Source organism: Elgaria multicarinata, chromosome 1 (genome assembly GCF_023053635.1).
Source record: "Elgaria multicarinata webbii isolate HBS135686 ecotype San Diego chromosome 1, rElgMul1.1.pri, whole genome shotgun sequence".
Taxonomy (NCBI): domain Eukaryota; kingdom Metazoa; phylum Chordata; class Lepidosauria; order Squamata; family Anguidae; genus Elgaria; species Elgaria multicarinata.
This window is the reverse complement of record NC_086171.1, coordinates 167,402,118-167,427,029: the sequence shown is the minus strand read 5'-3', so window position 1 is coordinate 167,427,029 and position 24,912 is coordinate 167,402,118. Positions and strand designations below refer to the sequence as shown.

Below are 24,912 nucleotides of genomic sequence, written 5' to 3'. Positions count from 1 at the left end.
GGGCTGTGAACTAATCATAGGTTAACCCATATTGTCTGGGTTGACATTTCATGCAACAACTGCCCAGGGAGCTTCAGTTATTGGGCGGTATAAAATGCAATAAATAAATAACCTATAATTGGATTGATCGGAGGATGTTTATGCAAAGTGGGAGTAGCTTGTGTGCAGCAATTGAGCAAATGATTTGCAGACATTGCGTTTGAACAGAGCCTCTGTCTGTACACCATATTTTCTGCCAGCTCACAATATTTAACATCAATTTTAGGTAACACCGTGGCGGTATGCAACTTTTTGTCTGGATGTTTTCAATGCCTTTTCCTGATTACTATGAGGCATTTCGTTTTGTGTAGCTTGATGAATTCATGGTGTGTGTTTTTAATATCTTCCTCCATAAGTGAACAGATACACAAGATCCTATGACTGGCTCGCTTGCTAAATGCACTCTATTCAGCCCAGGATGATCGCCCCTTCAGCTTTGATATCAAGCACCAAGCTGAACTTCTTAAATTGAGAGTATCATGTCATGCCGAATGCTAGGGTGAAATGGCTTTTTTGCTCTGTGCAAAGCTAGGGTGACCATATGAAAAGGAGGACAGGGCTTCTGTATCTTTAACAGTTGCATAGAAAAGGGAATTTCAGCAGGTGTCATTTGTATATATGGAGAACCTGGTGAAATTCCCTCTTCATCACAACAGTTAAAGTGCAGGACCTATACTAGAGTGACCAGATTTAAAAGAGGGCAGGGCAACAATGGGTATCTATCTATCTAGAATCATAGAATCATAGAATATCAGAGTTGGAAGGGGCCTACAAGGCCATCTAGTCCAACCCCCTGCTCAATGCAGGAATCCACCCTAAAGCATCCCTGACAGATGGTTGTCCAGCTGCCTCTTGAATGCCTCTAGTGTGGGAGAGCCCACAACCTCCCTAGGTAACTGATTCCATCTATCTATCTATCTATCTATCTATCCATCCATCCATCCATCCATCCATCTATCAATCATCTATCTATATCTAACTTTCCTAGGAGTTGTTACCACTTAATAAATTTAGGTTTGCTCAAATGGAAGTAAGCCTATGAGGTAAAATTCCTCGTACTTTGCTCAGAGATAATAGAAGTGACAAATGAGCCATCGTTTCCAAAGTGCTTCATATTTTACCACATAGTAAAAGATAATCTATATATTCACCCACCAACTAGCAATGTACTACCGTATACATGTAATTGTTTTGGGAGCATCTATGCTGGAACAGCTTTTATTTGTGAGGCACCACTGTGTCAGTATTTTTTCCAAATGCAATCGCTGTTCAGTGGGCACACATCAATGAATACAGCATCGTATCTGCTGTGTTTATAACATGATCAAGTGCCACGTGCCAATGCCTAGTGCTAGAATTGCGGGAGACGTAGGAGGAGTTTGAAGAGTAATGTGAGCAGAGTTGTGTCACTCTGTAACGCAAGTTTGTACCTTGTTTTGCTTTGTAGTGCTTGCATTGAATTAGAAGTGGTGGGCTGGAGGGCTGTAAGATGAGCCCTGCTGCCCCAGGAAGAATAGTTGCTGAACCCGTTCTCTAAACTGAAGCCTCTCCCGCCAGGATAAGTTACAGTACCATGAAGTTAGCACACAACAGAATTTATACCACATGTAAGCCACAAGATGGCGGGAATGTGATAAAAGTAGTCTAAAGGCATAAATAGTGTGATAAGAGCAGCTGCACGAGTGATTCAGGCCTTCCAATCACGGGGAAAATCTCTCATGTAGATTGGTTGGAAAGCTGTTAATCTGCTAATGTTCTGCGAAACGATAAGAATTGTATCAACTCTCCACAATTCTGCATGTGTGTAGATGTGTGTTGGCCTGCAGGATGTTAGAGATTACCAGTTTACCAAAATATACATGCATATTCTGATATCCTGGTGACTTAACACAGGATAAATATGCATCTGAATTAACCCTTGGGAGCATGCCTCAGAAAATCTGGTCTCCAACTGTTTTTGTATTTGAGATGGCAGATTTCTTGACCTTGCCATTATGGTATTTTTTGAAAGCTTGTCACTTCCTGTTAGCTGAAAATGTGCCTGGGGACCTGAGGACACTGCACAGCTAGGAGCTGCGATTGTATTTATTTGTTTCTGGATAATGACAGATGAAGTAGCGCCAGTATGTGTCTCAATGTGATAGAAAGAAACTCTGGTGGTGACAGAAAAATCTACCCCTTTTACAATTCCATTTTGGTTTAGAATGGCCATTTTTGTGAGTGGGCGGCGGGGGGGGGGGATGTTTTTCATTTTTTAATCAATTTTCAATAGAGAAATGATAAATGATATATAATATTACATAACGTATTGACTTTTGTGAGGTGCCTTGATTTCTCTCAGGAGAGGAGAGGTGGGATATAAACTCAAAAATTGAATGAATGAAATATAAACCCATATACCAATGAGAAGGCAAACTGCAACACCCTAATTCAATAACACTACAGAAAAGACAGAGCCAAATTTTCCTAAACATCCATTTTTGAACGATCATAATGCAGTTTCCAGTAAATCAAGCTATCCATTCCTTGGTTACATCATGCTTAGACTATTGCAATGTGCTCTAGATGGGGCTATTCTTGAAAAGTGTCCAGAACCTATAATTGGTGCAAAATGCAGCAGATAGACTGCTAAAGGGTGTACAGTATTGGGACCATATTAAAGCTAAGTCCTATACTGGTGGTTGCCAATTGCTTTTCAGGTTCAATTGAAGGTGTATGTTTTAACCTTTAAAGCCCTAAACAGCTTAGGACATGGCTATCTAAGGGACTTCCTGTCTCATTATGAACCTGCCCTGGTTATTATGATCCACAGGAGAGGCCATCTCAAGGACACCAATACGTGCAGAGGCCTGTTTGTTGGGCACACTTGAAAGGCTTTCTCCTGTGTCATTCGCAAACTGTGGACTGCACTGCCCAAAGAACTGTGATTGGCTTTCACTCTCTTGTCTGTTAGAAAGAGGACTTTCAGACGAGGAAATCACGTTTCCTTACTGTTGCCCTGCTTCCTGCTTCTCTTCCACATTTGAAACAATCTGAAATTATACAGGAAAGAGAGCAGCAACCACATGGCCCATATAATTCAATGGGACAACACCCTCTAGTGATCATTTATAGCACAACTTTACCTGCACACGGCAGGAAATCCTGACAAATCCAGGCATGTTTCAGAAGAGTCGGGTTTTCTGAGTCAGGTTCTTTAGATGATGTTGTGATCCTCCAATTTAGATTCTGGTTGTTGTTGTAGTTGTTTGTTTTGTTTGAGTATTTTCCTGTTTTCTTTTAGAATGGAGAAAATGGGGTATTATTTCGGAAAAGACTGTTTCTACTTGTGTATTTGTGCTATTCCACCATAGCACAGCTCCACCTAGAGGTTTTGTAGCAGAAAATCAGGAAAGGAAAAGCTCGTTGTGTAGTCCTTGGATCTCAATTCTGTGACAAGACCGAAAGAAGATACAGCCGTTAACAGCCTCATGTAGAAAACCTCCAAGTCTAATGTGAACAGAAGGATCCATAGGGATCCCATAGGGCCAGGATCTCTTCTCGATCCTCCCAGAGTGCAGGACATGGAATAACGGGCTCAAGTTAAAGGAAGCCAGATTCCAGCTGGACATCAGGAAAAACTTCCTGATTGTTAGAGCAGTACGACAATGGAATCAGTTACCTAGGGAGGTTGTGGGCTCTCCCACACTAGAGGCATTCAAGAGGCTGGACAACCATCTGTCAGGGATGCTTTAAGGTAGATTCCTGCATTGAGAAGGGGGTTGGACTCGATGGCCTTGTAGGCCCCTTCCAACTCTGCTATTCTATGATTCTATGATAAGAAAGGAGAGGAAGAGTTAGGGAGTTGCCCAGCAACACTTCGCACCTGGACAGCAGACTGTCTTCCCCACTATAGTGAAGTTTATTATACATCTATTTAAATTATAACAATTCTTTCTACATTTGCAGAAATAAATTAACACTTTCAAATTTTATGCAATTTTTTTGTCCTCTTCCCCCCCCCCCCTTTTTTGGGTGATGCGTTTCCTCTTCTTTAGCTGGATGCAAGTGGCCATCCTATTTTCTGCCTGTGAAAACATGCTTGTGGAAAGGATGCTGAATCTGTGACCTTGGAAACAATCTTGAGTATCCCTTGTAGCAATATAAAAGAGCCACTAGAGAAACATCCCTAATTGTGGAAACAGGACAGGCTTTGCAAAAAACTAAACAAAACAAAACAAAGTGCTTGAGGTTGCAAGAAGATAGTGCCTGTGGGCCTCATCACTTTCTCCAGGCTAACTTTCACTTTCTGACTGAATTCTACACCCCTTCTCTTACTGACCCCTTTACTGCAAGTTCAGAAGGAGGGAGGGGAAGCTTGTAATGGTTCTCAACCTGCTTGCCTGCTCTCTGGGGCCCAACGCAAGAGGCACAGGCTATTCCCTGCCCCTCAATCCCCTTGCTGGATCACTTGTGGATGGGCCAATTGTCAGTGAGTCCTAGATATCCTCCGGCTGCCCCCAACTGCCCTTAGGCCCAATGTAAATATTACTTTCTCCAAGTGTCGGTCACAAGAAAACGTGTACCCACACTGAGGTTGCACACGGGGAGTATAATGTTGAAATGCTGCTACACTTGCGCAGCCCCATTGTGGGTAGCATCTGACCTCCAGCCCTGCATGTTCCTAGTGGCAGTGTGGGCGGGCAGATGCTCCATGTGCTGGGAAACATCACGCAGTCAAGAGCCTTTACCTTGTACAGCACTACACATGTAAGACCTTTCCTTTGGCCTACATGTGCAATCACATTGAAATTAGGACAGAGATGACGACAGCACCTGCCGGAGGCCAGAGAAGCAAATTAAAGCCCATTTATTTACTTCTTTAAGGCAACTTCAATTTCTTTAACAATGGTTCTGCAGTGAAGCCTTGTGTCTCTGACTGTATGTGCTTCTGCTCAGGTGGGGGAGTGTGCAGCAGCTGCCTCCCTCTGCACACAGAGCTCTCCGTTACCCAACATTTATTCGCCTCATCTACATACTTGTCAGCTGTTCAGAGCAATAGAGCAAAAAATAATCCCTTGGCTTGCGATAGGAGCTTGTGACTCTGACTGTGTCCTAACTAATGGGCTGTTCTCTAGCACGCTTACAGCTCAGCACTCTGCTGCGTAAGGCAGAGTCAGGTTAAGGGGGAGGAGAGAGATGTGGCTGTAGCCGGTCCAGGAAGACTACAGAAGGCAGACTGACGAGAGGGATTGTGAAAGAGAGACCTTTGGGAGGAAGAAAGTTCATAGGAGGAAAGCTGTTGGAGGAGGAGAGCCTCTGCTATGTCTGAGTGTCACTTTTAGGAAGCAGGAACAAAGGAGCGAATCCACCCTGTTCGTTTTATGATGGTGATTTATAGGATCAGGACCCAGCAGATGCAGAAATGGAGGATTAACAGAGACTCGGTGAAAGGTACAACCTCTGCTTGGTGTGTCTGTGGGGCAGATAAGACATCATTGTTGTTGACTACGGGAATACGGGTGTCGCTTGTTAAGCTCTAGGCTTTACCTACTTGCGATCTCTATTTCTGATTTGGTTTTCTGTGTGTGTTATTGAGATGGTTCACTCTGTCTTTTGTTTTGTTGCAGAATAAGCGGGCTGCCTAGCAGATGCCGCCTGGCCCCCGAGATGGACGTGCCGAGCATCAAGGACTTTCAGTGGAAAACTCTTGCCCCCTTGCCCAGCCCGAGAGTCTATTGCTCCTTGGTGGAGGCTGGCGGGCAGGTCTTTGCCATCGGGGGTTGTGATGACAATGGCGTTCCCATGGACTGTTTTGAGGTGTATTCCCCCGAAGCCAACCAATGGAATTCTCTCCCTCCCATGCCCACAGCCAGGGCCGGCGTAGCTGTGGCCACGCTGGGCAAGAGGATCATGGTGATTGGAGGCGTCGGAGCCAATCAGATGCCCTTGAAGATCGTGGAGATGTACAACATAGACGAGGGCAAGTGGAAGAAAAGGAGCTCCTTGAGGGAAGCCTCGATGGGGATCTCCGTGACCGTGAAAGGCAAGAGCGATCCTTTTACTGAAGGAGCTGGTGACACAACATTGGTTTTTAAGGAAGTCCACCCCCCCCCCAGTGTAGTTCTTCTAAGTACCGTATTTCTCCGATTCTAAGACACACTTTTCCCCCCATATAAACATCTCTAAAAATGGGGTGCGTCTTAGAATTGCGGGCGTGTTTATTATTTCTTAGAATCAAAGCTTTTTTTCTGTTGGTGGTACTGAAATTAGTGCGCGTCTTACAATCGATGACGTCTTAGAATCAAAGAAATACGGTAATTTGATTGGTGGGGCTGAATCAATTTCACTTTACTCAGACACAGCTCTTGTCAGTGGGGAGCTATTGGCCAGTTTTGGCAATAAGCCTTTGACCCTTCCTTGTACTTGAGTAGTTGGAGTGGCTTTCTTTAAATTGCTTTGGGTGAGGTCAGGTGGTTCTCAACAGCCTGGCCTAGAGCCGGCTGTGAAGTCTGTCTTGTAAAAGCACACCATCTGTTTCTCTGACCTCTGCTTCGTTTGCAAAAAACAAAACAAAAAACACAACCCACAACAACAGCCAGGCACGCACTGTACTCCTGCCAAATTTAGGACAGTCTGTTTGTTTTTCTATTTTGCAGATCTGCTTTTGTAGTTCTTGAAGGACAAACAAATCAGTGCTTTGTAGGGCATGGGATAATTTGAAGAGCTTTTCCAGATCAGGGTACCAGGGATGCGAAAGCTAAGGTCATCGTTGAGACAGTTTTTTGTGTACAGTGTAGGAAGGGATTCCCCCCACCCCAACTCAGCCTCCAAAAAGCATCTCAGTGCTTCACTTGACAGGCTGCTTTTGAATCCCTGAGCTGTTTTAAATCTGTTTGCCAGGCAACATGGTGAACTCCTGTTAGGAAAGAGAAGTCTCACATCACCCAAGTAAGCACTTAACTGCCTAAAATGGTGCGCCGGTGATGGAGGCAAGGCATCATCATCATCGTCGTCATCATCATCATCATCATCATCATATAGCGCCATCAATGTATATGGCACTGTTCAGAATAAAACATGAAAGAAAACACCCAGTGCTAGCTAGCGGCTCTGATTTCGATGGGGCCTTGAAGCCATTCTGGGTTTTAGTCAGAACCTGCCAGCATTCCAAAGGAGCTATCTAAGGTGCTGAGCCTAGTTTAGGGATCAGGTTCAGCACCTTGGACAGCTCATTTCGAGTTCTGGCTGGTTGTGACTGAAACCCAGAATGGATTCACAGCCACACCAAAATCAGAGCCACGAGAATCCATTGGGATTTAGCTAGGATCAGTGGATGTACATAGTTCATTGCTGCTCTACATTTGTGGAACCCTCTTCTCTGGACAATGATAGTAGATAAATCCATAGCAGAATTACTGTGTGGATGTTCCCATCTTAAAACTGGGGTTGGGCTATATCAGCCTTCCCAAACCTGGAACCCTCCAGATATGTTGGTCTGCAACTCCCATCAACCCCAGCCAGCAATGGCCATGCTAACTGGCAATGATGGGAGTTGTAGTCCATTACATATGCCCCCCCTCCCAGGATGGAGACAGCTGGGCTAGATGATCTATGAAACCCTCCAATCTCTATAAGTTCATGGATGCCATATTTATTTTAGTATTTAAAGCCCAAAGCAGATTGGAGCTGGGGTACCTTAGGAACAGCCTAAATGGGACACCATGCATGCAATTGCCAATTGTTGGAATAGTTTTTAAAGTGTCAGTAGCAGGGCTGGGAAATTATCCAAATCTGGATCCTGGTGAGGGCATGGGCTTTAATCCATTGCCACCTCCCCTCCACTAGGTTCCCAATCTGAATCAGGGGAGCATGTCTGTTATTTGAACTGGAAGGAGAGCTCCCATTGCTGCTTTTATTTTCTACTGGGCCTGTCTGTTCCCATATGTGTGGTCGGCCATTTATGATCCCACCCTTATGTGAGATCCGATGGATGGGTACATGAAACAGGGCCTTGACAGTGGTGATGCCGAGAATGTGGAAGACCACCCTCCTGACATGCAGATCCTCCCAGATCCTTTCTCGTCTTCTTTGTATGGATCTCTGAAAGACTTTTAAAATTCACCTTTCTTTTTGACATGTGACTTTTAAATCTGTTAATTGGCTGCACTCTACTGTTTCAATGTCTGTTTTTAGTATTGTTTATTTTTGATGAGGTTTTTTTTATTGCTCTTCTATTTGTTTTAAGCTGTTCTGAATGTTTTGTTGTTGGTGTTTATAAATAGGAAAATGAGATAATCAGTGGTGTAGTGGTAAATTTTGAAGTGCAGGCGCTCACCATGACAGTCCCCATCGCCATACCCCCAAGAAGGTGAGCACAAACATTCAAGCAGCTTGTTTGATCTTTATCAACAAACCAGTTCTAGCAGTCCTTGTTTCCACCAGCAGCAGGATGTTTGTAAAGCTAATGGGTCTGAATTGCCCATTCAGGAGCAAGCCCCAGCCCAGCCCAAATACTTTGCATGATAACAGACAACAATCCATTGTTGCTGGGAAAATCCATCCCTCTGCCCACCTGCAACTGTGAGGATGCAGCAATGCTCAGAGGGAGCAGAGGACCCTAAGAGGGCTTGTGGCAGTCAATGTCAGCCGCATTCCCCCTCCCCCCCCCCCCCCCGTTCATCAAACGTGCCTTCCATGCCTATGAGCCCTGGCTCCAATGCACCATTGGAGATAATAATAATAACCATAATGAGCACTTCCATTCAGGGGCTGTCATCACATTGCAACCCAATACATGTATCAGAGGCTGGATCTTTAGTTACCTGCAGGTTCCCTATCCAACCTGCTTTCTCTCATCAGCTTTTCTACAACTGGGAGAAAAGAATATTGGAGGAAGCAGACAAACTGTGGCCAGGGAAGAAGTTAGGTGCACTCTCTCCCTCCCTCCCTCCCTCCCTCTCTCTCTCTGTCTCTGTCTCTGTCTCTGTCTCTCTCTTTCTCTCTCTCTCTCTCTCTCTCTCTCTCTCTCTCTCTCTCTCTCTCTCTCACACACACACACACACACACTTACAGAAACTGGCTGTTTCTCCACACCATTTCCTCCCCCCTCCCCTTCTCAAGTTGCTTTGATTTTTATTTTTTTTAAAAAAATGGCACTGAGGCTCTAATATATGTGTTTGCATGTAATGTGCTGTTAGCCCCTCATATAATAAATGTAATAAAGGATAATATACAGTGAAGCCAGCTCTTCATGGGCTGCTGAGCTAGATCAGATATCAATTAGAAACCAGTTTCATGTTTGCTCTTTTTTGTCTCCGCTCTCTCTCTCTCTCTCTCTCTCTCTCTCTCTGGCCTTTCCAGACTACAGAATCTACGCAGCAGGTGGCATGGGAGTGGACTTGCGCCCTCACAACTATATGCAGCATTATGACATGCTAAAGGACATCTGGGTATCGCTGGCAACCATGCCCACACCCAGGTATGCTGCCACCTCCTTCCTGCGGGGCACAAAGATCTATGTGCTGGGTAAGAATGGGCCTTGAGCCTCTTCCTCCTCCCTTTACGTGTTTGACTGGACGTTAACCTAACCCTCCCCCTCCCTCCTAAAGAAATTCAGGAAGCTGCCTGCTCACCCCCACTCCACCCCCTCAGTAACTGCTCTAAATATGCAATCCATTCTCTGGATTTCCCACCGATTAGGAAGGTCGGACCTGCAGCTGGGCCTCCCGGTCAATTTTTCTACAGGGCTGCATTTACTGTACAAGATGGGGGAAAATAATATTTTCATGAATGGAGCTCTCCCATATTTTAGGACTAAAGGGCAGGCACCCACAGATATGTCCCTTTCCATCCAGTGTGTTTCATTCCCAAAATTTGTCATGCACAAAAGTTTGTTTGTTTTCTATTTTTAAAAATTGTTAATATTACGCTTGTAGTATGCAGGGTGTTCAAGAATAACTTTTCCCATTCTTGTATTCCTGTGAAGTAAATCATTATAATCCCCATTTTATGGGAAACTTAGGATGTGACAGTGATTTGCTGCTGAGCAAATTCATAAGGTAGGACTCGAATACAGGTGTTCTAGGATAAGATCTTACAGGCTGCCATCTGTGCCACATTTGTTTTCCATCTACACTCTTTTTATACCAGACCAGATAAAAATAGAAACCAGTATTCAGCAGCAAGACAACTAAAGTTTTGCACCAAAAATAAATCCATTGAATTCTGTGGTCTGTATTTATTATGAAAAAGAAGCACATTTGTATGTGCATTTTCTTTTTTTGCAAATAGAGAATTAAGTCTGAGACCATTACACATACCTGGAAGAGGAAGACTGCATTTATGAGGACAAATGTACAAGCTTTCAACATGACTCGAACTTGGGAGCAGCCACTTCTTGTTTCTAGGAGAAGCTGCCTATGCAGAATGCTAATTGCCTGGTTCTTGTATCAGCCACTAAGGATGGGTTCACACAACATGCTAACCCACCTTGTGTTCTTGTGTTGTCCAAACACAACATATTTTCTGCACGGTGGGTTTTTGTGTTGTCTGAACGCAGTGTGTTTTCTGCAGGATGGCTTGTTGTTAACCATGCAGGATGGTTTTTCTTGAACAAATTACCTTGGGAACCCATGGCTTGTTCAGGGTAGTTAACAAGCCACATTGCATGATTAACAAGCAACAGTGCGGAAAACATGCTGTATTCAGACAACACAAAAACCCATCCTGCAGAAAAAGCACTGTGTCAGACACCATGATAACTCATGGTTCAACAATAACCCACCCTGGGTGGGTTAGCGGTTTGTGCGAACCCGCCCAAAGACATCTCTACTACATCCCACTACGGAGAGTGTTGATCAGTTGTCTCTTTTGGCAGTCAGCAGAAGCCTGGAAGATCAGGAAAAGCCACCTGATGACCCTGAGAGAAATGTCCATCTCAGCCCTTGTTCTCTTTCTGGTAGACATGAAGATAGGCAAAAAGTTATGCAGGGTACTGCAAAAAGTTATGCTATTGACAACTGCCTCCTTCTCCTGCCTCTGCTGCTTCAATACGCACTGATCAAACAGTTTTATCCCTACACATAAGGAATAAGATACAAAGAGTAGTAGTAGTAGTTCTCAACTCAGAGTGCTTCCACATTAAACATTTAGTGTTCACTCACTTTTTATGGAGCATCCAACACAATGCCATCAACCAACCATTGTCCTCTTCAATTTTCCCTTTGATTCTTCCATGTTTTTTCAGACTGTGCATCAGCAAAGTAAAGGATAAAAACTCCCTTCATAAATGTGCAGGCGTGAACTAATGCAGAATCAGGTGTGGGGGGGAGAGATTTGAGAGGAAATTTTTAAAATATTCCTAAAAAAACAAGTGATCAAGGGATTTGCTTCAAACTTGGCATGCCTAAAGCCCTTCTTAAGAGCTATCATGCTGCCAAGTTTCATCTCTTTAACTTTAAAAATGACAGTGATGTAAGCATTTTGTTAATTCCCATTGACGATAATAGCGCAGTTCTCTGAAAACACAGCGGTTTCCGACGAGTAATCTGGCGGTGTGGAGAGATGGACTCCTTCCGAAAATTGGAGTGGAGAACCCACTCAATAGAGCACCACCCTTAATTTCGGGTTGGAGAAGACCTGCTTTGCACACCCCTAGTAAATAGTGCTTAAATGAAAGAGTGTTCTAGTGTTGAATCACTAAAGTGCTTATTATTATTATTTTTTAAAAAAAAGATTTTAAAAATGAATCCCCACTGCCTTTCTGGGCAGGATCTATACTACTGCTTTATAGTGGTATTGAAGTGCACTGACAACTGTTGGGGCCTATGACACATTGCATATACCATTTTCAAACCACTTTCATAGTGTTATATCTTACTTGGTGTAGATCTGGCCCTGGTCAATGCCATTTTAGCACCATTAGTGTTGGTTCTTCAATTAAACATTTATGTTCCTAGTCAAATGTTAAACACTTTTTATTCTTCTTTTTTTTTTTACATTTCATGGGTTATAACAGGCAATTACACTTGAATGAATAAGCACTTAGCGCTGATTAAATAAGTGATGGCTTTCTTTGAAGGGTAGTTCTTAGATGAATTGGACCTTCCTCACCCATGGGTACAGGTTATGGATCATTCTTGTATTCAAAGCCCAACTGTTGTGGACAGATGTTCACATGGAAAAAGAGCAAGGCACCCAATAGTGTGGTAAGTCAATTGCAATTCCGCTGGTAGCTTCCAGTGGAACAGCATTTCCACCTGTCTTGAAGCAGCCTTAGCGCTAAATTCAGTGCTTGTATGGAATCTCTCAATGCACAGAGAGTACTGCCTGTGTTCTGCGTGCCGCACGCTCCTTTTAGAGCATGGCTTCTCAAATGCGGACATTGGGGGCTTCTGATGTGCAGCCACTGATGCATCAAGAATAAAGCAGAGCAGAACAGAACTGGCAGGGATGTGGCAAGGCAGCTGGAATGAAGGAGGATGGTCGCAGCAGCAGGAGGAACAAGAAAGAGAAAAGTTGATCGGTTCGAGCCACCACTTAAGGGCTTCTGGGACCCAAAAAGGCTGGACAGAGAAAGTGACAGTATTTCCTTCCCCCCCCACTCCCCCAGACTCTTTAGTTTCTGTGATTGCAAACTCTCCTCTTTCTCCATACAAATCAATGCAGTGGTATTCAATGCACTAGCTGTTTTCTGCACGAGGCAGTTAATCCTATATATATACTTTCAGTTTCATCAAAGAATTGAGATCTGAGCATTACACAAAGAGAGTTTCTTTTTCTACTTATCTTCTGCCTAACCTTTAGGTGGCACTGTGGTATAGTGTAATAGCATAAATACACAAGTGGAAATAGCATTTTATTTCGCTTTCTTTATATAATACCACATTTTCCCTGCTTTAAAGAAAGCTCACCAAGAAGTGAAACTGGAGGTCCACAACATCATCTAAAGAACCCATAAACAACAGTGACCTTGTTCAGATAACGTGCTAAGCCACAGCGGTTTAGCATTTTGAGCTAAACATGATGGCTTAGCGTGTTGTGTAAAACATTCCTAACCATGGTGGCTACATAACCACAGTGTAAACAAGCTCGCTAACCATTTGCTGCAAAGGGGTTAGCAGCCTAACCTTGGCTTAGTGTGAACAGGCCCACTGAATAGGGACTGACAAGCCCACAATAAATGTTTTGTGTAGAAAAGCTCATTTAAAAAATGAGATGGGTCTGCAATCAGATGAGCTCCTTATGAATGCTACATGTTGGGCCCAATCCTATCGGGATGCCTGCCAGCCTCCGAACTCAGAGCCTGATTGTTATAATAGCAGTAAGATGTGGTATTGTTACCATTCAATGCCCAACTCCGGTTCTGTCTTTTATTCATTGCTCGGTTCTTAGCCATATAACTAGGTATCAGTGTTATGGCTACGATCTGCCACAGAAGCATCCAAGGGTTGTCAATGAGTCATAATTATGCCAGGCAGTTTTTCCAGTCTTGGCTACCCAATGTCAAAGCAAAGTGCACAGTGAATTAGAGACATATTGTCACTCTGAAATTAGCAGGAAACCCTGAGATGTGCTAAGTTGTACTTATATTTAGCCACATGGGCTTGAAATCATGCCTACATTTTCCTTTTAAGACATTCTTTGCTCAGAATGGCTCTAGCGGTCCCATTCAATGAAAAGAATCTGCTAATTCTGACTGGTGTCAGCACTGGTTTCATTCAGGGAGTAGAAAGGATAACGCAAAGGCTGCAGTCCTGTATGGAATTAGGCCTACTTAAACTCATTCACTTCAAAGGGCTTGATTCCACTGTCCACATAGGATCTGGATTCACAGGCTCATTAACTGAACCTGATTGACAGGAGAATTCAGGACAGAGAAAAGGAAATACATATTTCCCTCACACACCGTGCATAGTTAACTTTTGGAATTTGGGGCTACATGATGGGGTGACAGCCACCAACTTGGATAGCTTTAAAAGAGAACTAGACAAATTTGTGGAAAAGAAGGATGCAATCCTTTGCATATTTAGATTTGGGGGAAAGTCCTACAAATCCCAGCATACTGGCTGGGGCATGCTGGCAGTTGTAGGACTTTTTCCATCTAAACATGCATAGGATTGTGTCTTAGGGCGATCGATGTATAATAGTCATAATGTCTGTATACTAAAGTATTAGAGGCAGCAGTGAATAGTACTTGCTGGGAAATGACAATAGGAAAGGGATATTTCCCTCATGTCCTGCTTGTGGCCTTCCCTCTGGGTAGGGTGACCATATGGAAAGGAGGACAGGGCTCCTGTATCTTTAACAGTTGAATTGAAAAGGGAATTTCAACAGGTGTCATTTGTAGGCATGCAGCACCTGGTGAAATTCCCTCTTCATCACAACAGATCAAGCTGCAGGAACCCTGCCCTCTTTTGTATCTGGTCACTCTAGTATAGCTCCAGCAGCTTTCACTGTTGTGATGAAGAGGGAACAGAATGCTGGACTAGATAGGCATTTGGTCTGATTCAGAACAGTTCTTCTTATGTTCTTACAAACTGTTTACAGTCAAAAAATCTGCCACCAGACCAGAGGATACCCCCTCACTCTCCTTGTGATAGGGCCAGTCCTAATTCCATGCTTTTTGGCACACCAAGCAGACAAGGTGTGATCCATTTCATTTTTTTGACTCTTTTGCAATTGCGCAAACCCTTTTGTGTTTTAGTTCCCAGCTCTGCAAGTGTAATACCTGAAGGAAATCGATAGATATGCAGGAATAAAACACTTATTTTTAATGAAGTTCCAAAGGTAGCTGTGTTATTTTATTGAAACAAAATTAACAGCCAATCGTTCTTTAAAAAAAAAAGTTTGCCAGGAAACATGGGGGCAGGAGTGAGAGGGAAATAAAACCACATCACTCTGAGATAAAATATTTGCTTTATACTTGACATGGCATTACCCCCAAATGCATACTTATTCCGAGCAGTTGCAAGCAATTCTCCCAGAGTTCTAGGAGATGTTCTAAGATAATACAAACACTTGGGTTCTACAATTCCAGTGGCTTTTATTTTTAGCCTTTCAAAGTTTACTCCAGATTATTATGACAGAAGGGCAGCCATGTTACAGCAGAAGCAAAAGCAAAAACCCTTGTAGCATCATTAATACCTACAGATTTATTGTGGCATTGGTATGAAAGTTTATGTCACAATAAATCAGTTAGTCTTTAAGGTACCTCAAGATTCCTTTTCAGTTTACTCAGAATTGCTTCTGAAATGCCTTTCTGCTTGCTTCTACCCTTTGACTGTATACACCTCTCCATGTATTCAGTTTGATTTCTATTCTGCTTCATCCCAAGGGTAAAGGGGGGCTATCCAGGTTTTGCCACCATTTTACAGTCCCTGCTTTGGTTCCTCCTTTAACAGAAATCTGGCTGTCTTCCTGCATTGAGCAGGGGGTTGGACTCGATGGCCTTATATTATTATTTATTATTATTATTTATTTATATAGCACCATCTACGTACATGGTGCTGTACAGAGTAAAACAGTAAATAGCAAGACCCTACCGCATAGGCTTATATTCTAATAAAATCATAATAAAACAATAAGAAGGGGGAGAGAATGCAAACAGGCACTGGGTAGGGTAAACAAGCACAGGGTAGGGTAAAACTTATAGGCCCCTTCCAACTCTACTATTCTATGATTCTATGAGAATGCTTCACTTTGCGGATTTCTGGATAACAGGCTGGCATTAAACATCATATCCATCACAGAAGGGATGCCACCCGAACAGCATTTCTGTGCTGAATTCTCCCCTCCCTATAACATTACAGGAACATACAGGAATGCATAGTTAAATCATGGAACTCACTACCACAAGATGTAGTGATGGCTACTAATCTGGATGGCTTTAAAAGGGGGTTGGATAAATTCCTGGAGGCAAAGGCTATCAATGTCTACTAGCCCTGATGGTTCTGTGCTATCTCCAGTATTCGAGGCAATAAGCCTGTGTGCATCAGTTGCTGGGGAACATGGGCAGGAGGGTGCTGTGTGTTGCACCATGTCCTGCTTGTTCATCCCTGGCCCACGGCTGGTTAGCCACTGTGTGAACAGAGTGCTGGGCTAGGTGGACCCTTGGTCTGATCCAGCATGACACTTCTTATGTTCTTAACATTCCCATTACATTGTGAATTTCCAGGGCTGGCCCAAGACATTTTGCTTTCTGAGGCAGAGCAGCAAGTCCACAGGCACACCCTAAGTCAGGATTCAAACTGCCCCAACTGGTCAAGCTATTTTGGCACCTGAGATAGTCTATCCCACAAGCATTTCTCCCCATTCGACTCCTGCTCCCAGCTGAGAGATCACAGATAACTGTGGGAACGTGGGTGGAGGGGCTCTCAGTCGGAGCTGGGAGGAGTGGCTGCCTTGCCTGGTGCTGGCTGAGTCTATTTGCATGGACTGCGCTGCTCCCATGGGGGGATGTGCTCTAGGCAAAGCCAGGACGTGGCAGGTGCTATGTCCAGAGGAGGCCGGTGGCTCTGCTTTTGGTGGGGCTGTGAATCTATTCTAGGTTTCAGTCAGAACCAGCCAGAATTGTAAAGGAGTTATCCAAGGTGCTGGAGCTATTTTTTTGGGGGGGGGGGCTTTGTTTCAGCACCTTGGAGAGCTCCTTTAGAGTTTTGGCTGGTGCTAGGGAAAGTGGAAGGCAAAAGGAAGAGGGGCCGACCAAGGGCAAGATGGATGGATGATATTCTGGAGGTGACAGACTTGACCTTGGGGGAGCTAGGGGTGGCGACAGCCGACAGAAAGCTCTGGCGTGGGCTGGTCCATGAAGTCACAAAGAGTCGGAAACGACTGAATGAATAAACAACAACAACAGTGATACCAGCCTCCGCTGCCTACATCCTAAAAGGACAGGCTCCAAATCAGTCTTTTCTACAACTCATCACGTTCCTTTCTCATTGACAGACCATATTATTTGTCTCTTTTGCTGACCCTCCCTGCAGCGTGGACTTCCCACCACCACCGCTGCAAGCTTAATGAGCCGTGCGACATTCCCGGCATGCTGCTTTCTGACAGCATTTGTACTCTGTGGCAGCCATGCATGATGTGAAGAGCACTTTAGTGATCAAATTAGATTTTGAAACTTGTGCAGGGAGCCATGCTAGTGTTTGTTTATTTTACCATAAGGAACTCTTGCCAGCTGAAAAGGTGAGGTGCTGAAATGGTTCAGACTAATTGAGATGGACAGCCTTTGTTTATCTGCAGTTATTGGTCAATCAACCAACAACTCCTGCTCCTACCATAAGACCCTCACAGAAAGTGATACTCTCCCAATGTACTTTGCCCTGTATTTGCAACTAGGAGTGAAAAGTCTAATGGTTAGGTGTCTGTCCCTTTTATGCTTGGGGTAGTGGATGGAAAGGAAACTGTGATCTACCGGTGGGTCCCGGGCCAAATTTGTGATGGACCATCTTGCACCTGATGGTTGCTAGAATTCTTGCCAAACAATGCTGGGCAAGGTGGACTTTTGTCTGACCCAGTAAGATAATTCTTATGTTCTTGAGTGCATATTCTAGATCACTTAACACAGATTAGCTAAGCCTTGGGATGTGAGAAAAAAATGCAATGGAATCAAATGAGGTTGGTTTTTTTATATATATAATTCTGGAATGGCTTTTCTCCAATCGGGTGGAGAATATGCAATTTTTTTTTGCAAAAACCCCTAGAGGTCAAGCAGGTGCCAAAAAAGAGTTTACTAATACTGAGGGAGGCTGGTGGCTCAGATGTCATAGGGGCAGTGAATTCGCTCTGGGTTTCTGTCAGAACCAGTCAAAACTCTAAAGGAGCTAGGTGTTTCTGACTGAAACCTGGAGCGGATTCACAGCCCCACTGACATTGGAGCCACCAGCCTCCACTGCTAATGCACTTACACAAGCAGGGACTGCAAGATAATGTTGCAGTGTGTCCCCACCTCCTAACATGAGAGCTGGTGTTCAGAGCCCTAGCCAGGCAATCAGCCATGCCTTTGAGAATGCCCCATTTCGAACCATGCACACACACACACACACACACACACACACACACACACACACACACACACACACACACCAATTCCTATTTTTCTGTTGTTCTTTTCTAATTGTTACTCTACATTCTGACACTACTGAGCCTGACCAGTCTCATTTATTTATAATATTTATATATTGCTCCCCATTGAAAATTTCGGAGCAGTGTACAAGATAAAAAACAAAACAAAATAAAACACTTTAAAACAGATTTTAAAAGATGCAAAACGTACAGTAAACCGTCGCTAGTCATTAAGGAAAGGCTTCCTGGAATAATGACTTTTTCAGGAGGCACCGAAAGGAATACAAAGGTGGTGCCTGCCTGACCTCCAGAGGCAGGGAATTCCATAGGAGGGGGTCTACCATGATGACAGCTCTTCCCCTGGTGGACTCCAATTGGAGGATGGGTCTATGTGGAACCACCAGGAGCATGCCCTCGGATGACCTCAGTGACCAGGCAGGTTGACCTCAGTCTTCATTAGGCTGTTTTTAAAGATTTATTTTAAGGTGTGAAACTGAGCAAGTCTTTTACTGGCATAGAATGTCCATATCACCTTGCCTCTTATAGGTGCTTTAAGTGCCCTTTTTCCTGGTAGAAAGGTGAGGTACAAATCAAATAAAGAAATAAAACTAAATAATAGCTGGCCATATGCTACACTTCCTGTAGAGTTTGAGGCTGCTGTTTTTTAATGATAATATCTGATTTTGTGATATATATTTTTAATAATGATCACTATTTTTAATGGGAGTTTGATTGAATATGTATTTATTTATTTTTTATTGTACCTATTCTGGATGGGTTTTATCAGGAGGGTTCTACCCTTACGGCGCCTAAAAATAATTTTGAATGAATTAATAATAAAAATAGCACTTCTTTACCAGATTTTCCTATTGCATTGACTCCCATTCCCCTCATTCTTGAGAAATAATAATAATAATACATCTCAAATTTTGCTGTAGACCGAAACAGACTCTTCACTATACTCCCCTCTTCATCCTAGGTGGAAGGCAATCTAAATATGCCGTGAATGCCTTTGAAGTCTTTGATACTGAGACCAGATCATGGACTAAATTTCCCAACATCCCTAGCAAAAGGGCTTTCTCCAGCTTTGTGTGCACAGAGAACAACATCTTCAGCCTTGGAGGGTTGCGGCAGGGCAGGTTATACCGTCAGCCGAAGTTCATGAAGAATGTGGACATCTTTGACATTGAGCAAGGTATGTTCTTCCTGGGTCTCCCTCTGCTATCCACTATGCATGTCTTAAATGAAGGATCCCCAACCTTTTTGAGTCAGTGGGCACAATTACAATATTGGGAGTGACATAGGTTCTCTCACAAAATGGCTGCCATGGCCGGACACAAAAGACTCATTTCCCAAGGCAGGAGCGTGGTCTGAGCTCCAAAACACAAAAACACTCTTTGAACCCAAATAAACTTTTAGCCTCCCAGTTTTAAAAAAAGGGTTTAATTTTAAAAATCTTAAGAAATAAAATTAATAAAATAAAAATCAGGAGGGGCAAGAAGCATAGGCATCAAGAAAGGTGTCTGTGGCACATTGGTGCCTGCAGGCACCATGTTGGAGACCTGGATAATATGGGAGAGCATCAGAGCTGGCTCCAGGTTTCTGAAGACCCCTGAGCATGACCCCCTCAATTACCCCGCTCCTTCAGTGAGTCTGCCTTCTTACCATCATTGTCACCAGTTGCTCCTCAAATTCTTTCTTGTCATTGCTACCAGTTGCTTGCTTGACAGAATGGCAGTGAGCAATTAGGCAGCGGCACTACTGCTCCTTCTTCTGACCACCACCATTTTCTGGGCTAGGGTGAGAATTAGATGACCAATCAGGTTGCAGTGGTGAAGAGGATGAGCAACTCCAGGAGACTCTTGTCAGTGGTCCCTTGCTGGGGTGTGGGCCCTTGGCAGGTTCCCAATCAGGCCTACCCTTGATGCCAGCCCTGGAGAGCATGTAATGGTAAAGAATACCCACAGATATTTCTGGCGTAACCAAAGTTAGAGGTATCTAACCAGGATACACACTAATGGTAAGGAAACCCATCAGCCAATTTATGCCATCAATTTATGTGTGTGTATTATGGTGCCTTTGCTACTTATGTCAATAGTGAAAAGTGTTGTTTAAGTTGAAATGTCTGGCTCTGTTGCTAAGTGCTCATTGATATAGTGGATGCAACGTAAGAACTACAGCAGCCTTTCCCCACCCAGTGCCCTCAAGATATGTTGTACTACAACTCCTATCAACTCCACCAGTATGGCATGGGGATGGTAGGAGTTGTAGTGCTATGCATCTAGAGGGCACCAAGTTGGGGGAGCTGGACTCCAGGAATCACATTAACGGCAACATCTATGGGTTCTGTGTGTAGAAGGCAAACCTGTACTGACAATTCCTGCTAGGCTTGGTACTAAGCTAACCTACATATATCAACAGTAACAGGAAGACATACAATTCCTTCTGTGAAAATAAGGAGTCCAGGAGTCACGGTTAGCCTAATGGCAAATTATTTGAGGCAAAGCATTTCCTCAGTTGTTCTCTGTGAGCAAAGTAACCAAACACCAGAGTAGGACTCCCACCATGTGAATTAATGCACTCCCCACGAATGCAGCTGTGGAATTGGGGTGGAGAAGCATTTATGAGATGGATTCAAATTCTAGAATCAGCTTTCCATTGCTCAAGACTGGCTCTGGATTTGAGAGGGCCCTGGCAATGTGAACTCTTGTGCCAACCCCAGTGGGCTGCCTTCAGTGCCCCCCAACAGCAAGGTTACCAGATGTAGGAGTGACATCTGTCCAGCAACAGTGGGTGTCTATATGCATTGACTAGAGTACTGGTCCCGCATTGACCATTGACTGGTCACATCACCATATTAATTCTCCCAGAATGCAGTGCAGAGTTTGTGCCCAATATTTGGGTGCTGAAGGTTAAATACTGTTGTAGTCAAACATACCCAGCCCTGTTTTATTTTCCTGATTTTGAAGTTATTGCAGGGTTATGATTTCACTGGAGGAGTTAAAAAGCCTCCAAACAGTTGTGGAAATTATTGTGATTGTTGAACAGGCATTCCGGTAAATTTTCAGGGGGCTGGATGAAGATTGAACGCTCATCCTTTCTGAAGAAACGGCGGGCAGATTTCGTAGCTGGCTACTTGAAAGGAAGAATCATCGTCGCTGGAGGACTAGGTGAGGAGGATTCCTGTCCATTTCCTCAAGGTGAAGTTATTCTGTTGCTTATGGAAAAACATTTTCCTAAAATGGCCACTGCTGCTGCTGCTGTGCTTTACGCCAAGGGTGGCAACCCAGTCAGCCCACTAAGTCCTTCATTCCTACCTTCCCACTTGTCCTCAGTTCCACCCCCTCTCCTCAGTCCTGCCTCATCCCTCTTCTGCACGCTTTCTCCACAGCCAGTATGGAAGTGAATCAGGCTGGCAAAACTGAGCAATTTCTCCCTAAAATGTATGGCAGGGGCATTGAATGTCAGGTTTGGGGGCCTAATCCAGCCCATCTGGGGTCCCCACTTGGTCCTCCAGGGCTCCCCAGATGCCCATACCAACTTTCCCACACCAACAAGAAGTTTCTACCACCCAACCAGGTACTGGTAGGTGTTTTCCCAGCCTTTGCATATTTGTTTCCTTGTTGTAAAAGGTTGGAATGCCTCTCCTAAGGCTTAGTTGCTGGCAGTAAGAGCTTTAAGAGCTTTCAGCTAAAATGTGCTGGTATTTTTAGCATTTTGGCCCAGCCCCTTTGGCTTTTGACTGGCCCCACCTACCACTGGAATGTGGCCCTCAAGAGCTTCTCTGAAATGGAATTTGTGCTACAGATTGAAAGAGGTTTGGCATCCCAGAGTGATGGACTTCAATCAGGGCCAGCCCTACCATGAAGCATTAGGAAGCAGGTACAGCAGGCGGCAGAGTATGGGAAGAGTGGCGCTGCCCCTCTCCAAAAGGTCTGTTGCTTCTTGGTCCTGCTGGCTGCCTGCATGGCTGGCCATGTAGGCAGCTGGCAAGGCCAAAAGGCAGCTGCTCGCTTGCCTGCTTGCCTCCCACCTTGTCTCCCAAGCGTGCGCGTCCACCCTGCTCATGCACCTCCCAACTCAGCTGTTTCCACCCACCTGGCTGCGTGCCCGCTTCGCCAGCGTGATTCCCATAAGGTGTTTTTGCCTTCAGGAGCCATGCAGCACCTGCTCAAGGTCGGACAAAGTATCACTAGAAGTCTTGGAAGTTCTAGAATTTCTCGCAATACTTTGCTGGATGCGTAGGTGCTGTGTGGCTCCTGAAGGCAGAAACACCTTAAGGGCAGCACACTGGCAAGTAGACACAGGCATCTAGGCCAGGAAAAGTAAGCTAGCTTGCAGGCAAGCATGCTGATCAGGAAGGAGGGAGGGAGGGAGGGAGCAGTGGTGGGTCCCCACTGTCAGGTGGCAACCTGCCTTGAGCTGGGCCTGCCTTCAATGGCTCTTTCCTTTCCATGTCCAAATGACAGTTTTGCACATTGGAGAGCAATTTACTATTTGGGGGGCATTTTGTAGGTGAAATTCTACTTCATCTGATTTATGAAATGTATGGAGAAGGGACTAGATTCTGAAGTAGCTTCAAAGATAAAGAAAGTTAAAAATGGCAGAACTAAAGGTAACTGGAATGTAAAAGGTAAACAAAACTCACATCCTCCTAAACTTACACTACATGAAAATACAAATTAGCCTAAATATCTGATGGACTGCCATTCATTCAGAACTCTCTCTGTCGCTCTGAACCAATGCAGTTTCCTTTCTGTAGTGAGAGACCCAACAATAGTCCATATTCTTTCCCTTGTGCCTGTGCTCTCTGAGGAGGAAAAAGAAGACGACTTTTCTAGAATTGGTTGTCCACTCTCCGGGAGGGCAAAACCACTAAGAATTCAACTGAATTCAACTGAAGAGCTCCGGCTATTGGGCGGTATAGAAATGTAATACATAAATAAATAAATAAATAAACTGGTTTGACTTGTCATGGCCACCCCTACCCCAATGATTCCTGGAAACTGTAATTTTTTGGTATTGCTGAGAATTCCTTCTTACAGTTCCGTAGCCGTATCAGAGGATTACAATTCCCAGCATTCCTTACTGAGCGTCAGGATGATCAAACTAACTTGACTGATTGGGTGTGTAATTTTTCAATCCTGATATTCTACATATATATATATATATATATATATATATATATATATATATATACTAAAGGCAGCAAATAGTGATAGTTCCTTTTTCTTTTGTTTTGAAACAGATTTAAAGTGCAGCATAGATGTATCTGTTTCAATGTCCACTTGGTAGCCTTCATATTGTTGTGCGTTCTCTCTCTCTCTCTCTCTCTCTCTCTCTCTCTCTCTCTCATTTCAGGAAACCAACCCACAGTTCTGGAGTCAGCTGAGGCCTTTCATCCCGGGAAGAACAAATGGGAGAGCCTACCCCCTATGCCCACCCCACGATGTGCCTGCTCCAACATTGTGGTAAAAAACTGCCTTCTGGCAGTAGGTGGAGTGAACCAGGGTCTGAGCGATGCGGTGGAAGCTCTTTGTGTCTCTGACTCCTAGCTGGCCTATCTCCAGATGCTCCCCATACAAAGGGGCCTATGCCCAGCACCTGAGGAACCATCCACTGCAGTTCTGAGTACTGGGCCAGTGCTACACAACACAGGAAGAGTTGACCACTTCCCTTCATCATCCCTCCCCTTCTGCTCCTTCCTTGTTACTCCTTTCACTGTGTATTTAGGAGAAGGTAGCTTCTTGCCTTTTGTAGCTGCACGGTTTTGTGGCTCTGTCAGCCAGCAGACACTGTTGAACCCCACCACCACCTGCCAAAACTATAGTCACCTCAATCTGTCAATTCTGAATGGCTGAGGAACATGCCAGCATTACCACAAAGCCATCAAAGTTTCCAGCAGGAGGTGGGATGTTTTCATTCGAGGATTAGGAAGAGCACCATCGCTGAACTGCGAGGAGGCCATTTTGTCTTCCTCATGCGTATCCTGTTCTAGACAGATCAAAAATGCCTCTGCTGGGCTCTTCCAAGTGTTCTTCATGGGGTGAGAATAGAATCATACGGAGAACTGTATCTCACAGAGCTAGAACTTGCATACCCCAGTGATCTTTGAAACGCTGCCATGAAGATAATGGAATCTTCATTTCTTCCTGTGGGAGCCCTGCAGCAGCACATAGCCCAAAAGATTCCCAGCTGTGACATTAGCTTTCCAGGCACGCAGGGTTCAAAGCATTCTGAATGAATTTCCTAATCATGCAGCCAGATGGATGGTGAAACACCGCTATCTGTGAGAGAGCAACCAATTCGATGCCTTGACTGACAGTTCCTGCAATTAGAGTTACGTGTTGCTTCTGCCAGGAGGTTGAAAGCTAAAAGGCAATAGCTAAGAAATCAATTTATGGAGCGAGATGCCACTGCACCATGGACCAAGGTTTCAGTCTCTACAATGCACACACACACAGATACATTCCAAGTTGTTAATATCCAATGTGTTTGGTTCAGCCCATGGCACACAAGGAGCCATTTCCACAACCCAGATCGAGCTTAAAACAGCCAGTGATTGTGTAGCAGGAATGTTATGGGCTTTTGTATAGCCCGTAGCAACAACAAAACTTGGGTACAATCTTGCCTGCTATTTTTATTGTATTTTATGTATTATTTCCTTCTTTAATTTGGCCTGGAGCCTGAAATTGTCAGTGTCATCCAAGTGATGTGTGATGGATCAGTTGCAGTCTTGGTTAGTTATATTAGCAAGTAGCACAATTAAAACATGTATTTATATGGCAACTTCAGCACTTATTTTGGGGAGGTATGGCCAAGGCA

General features: G+C 44.2%; 1 protein-coding gene across 1 annotated transcript; it reads left to right on the top strand.

The window, feature by feature from the left end:
• The first annotated feature begins 5,193 nt into the window (after positions 1-5,193).
• On the top strand, positions 5,194-24,669 carry KLHDC8A (kelch domain containing 8A). The gene is made up of 6 exons (XM_063119306.1): positions 5,194-5,472; positions 5,649-6,064; positions 9,382-9,546; positions 19,067-19,282; positions 21,156-21,257; positions 23,449-24,669. Exons 2-6 carry the CDS (start codon positions 5,689-5,691, stop codon positions 23,640-23,642), a joined length of 1,053 nt encoding a protein of 350 aa, XP_062975376.1. The 5' UTR covers positions 5,194-5,472; positions 5,649-5,688; the 3' UTR covers positions 23,643-24,669.
• The last annotated feature ends 243 nt before the right edge of the window (positions 24,670-24,912 follow it).

Excerpts from the sequence above, each read along its gene's own strand:
- KLHDC8A (XM_063119306.1), top strand. The coding sequence starts at position 5,689 with ATGGACGTGCCGAGCATCAAGGACTTTCAGTGGAAAACTCTTGCCCCC. Across the intron at positions 6,065-9,381 it reads GATCTCCGTGACCGTGAAAG|ACTACAGAATCTACGCAGCA; the intron begins GCAAGAGCGATC and ends TGGCCTTTCCAG. Across the intron at positions 21,258-23,448 it reads CATCGTCGCTGGAGGACTAG|GAAACCAACCCACAGTTCTG; the intron begins GTGAGGAGGATT and ends CTCTCATTTCAG.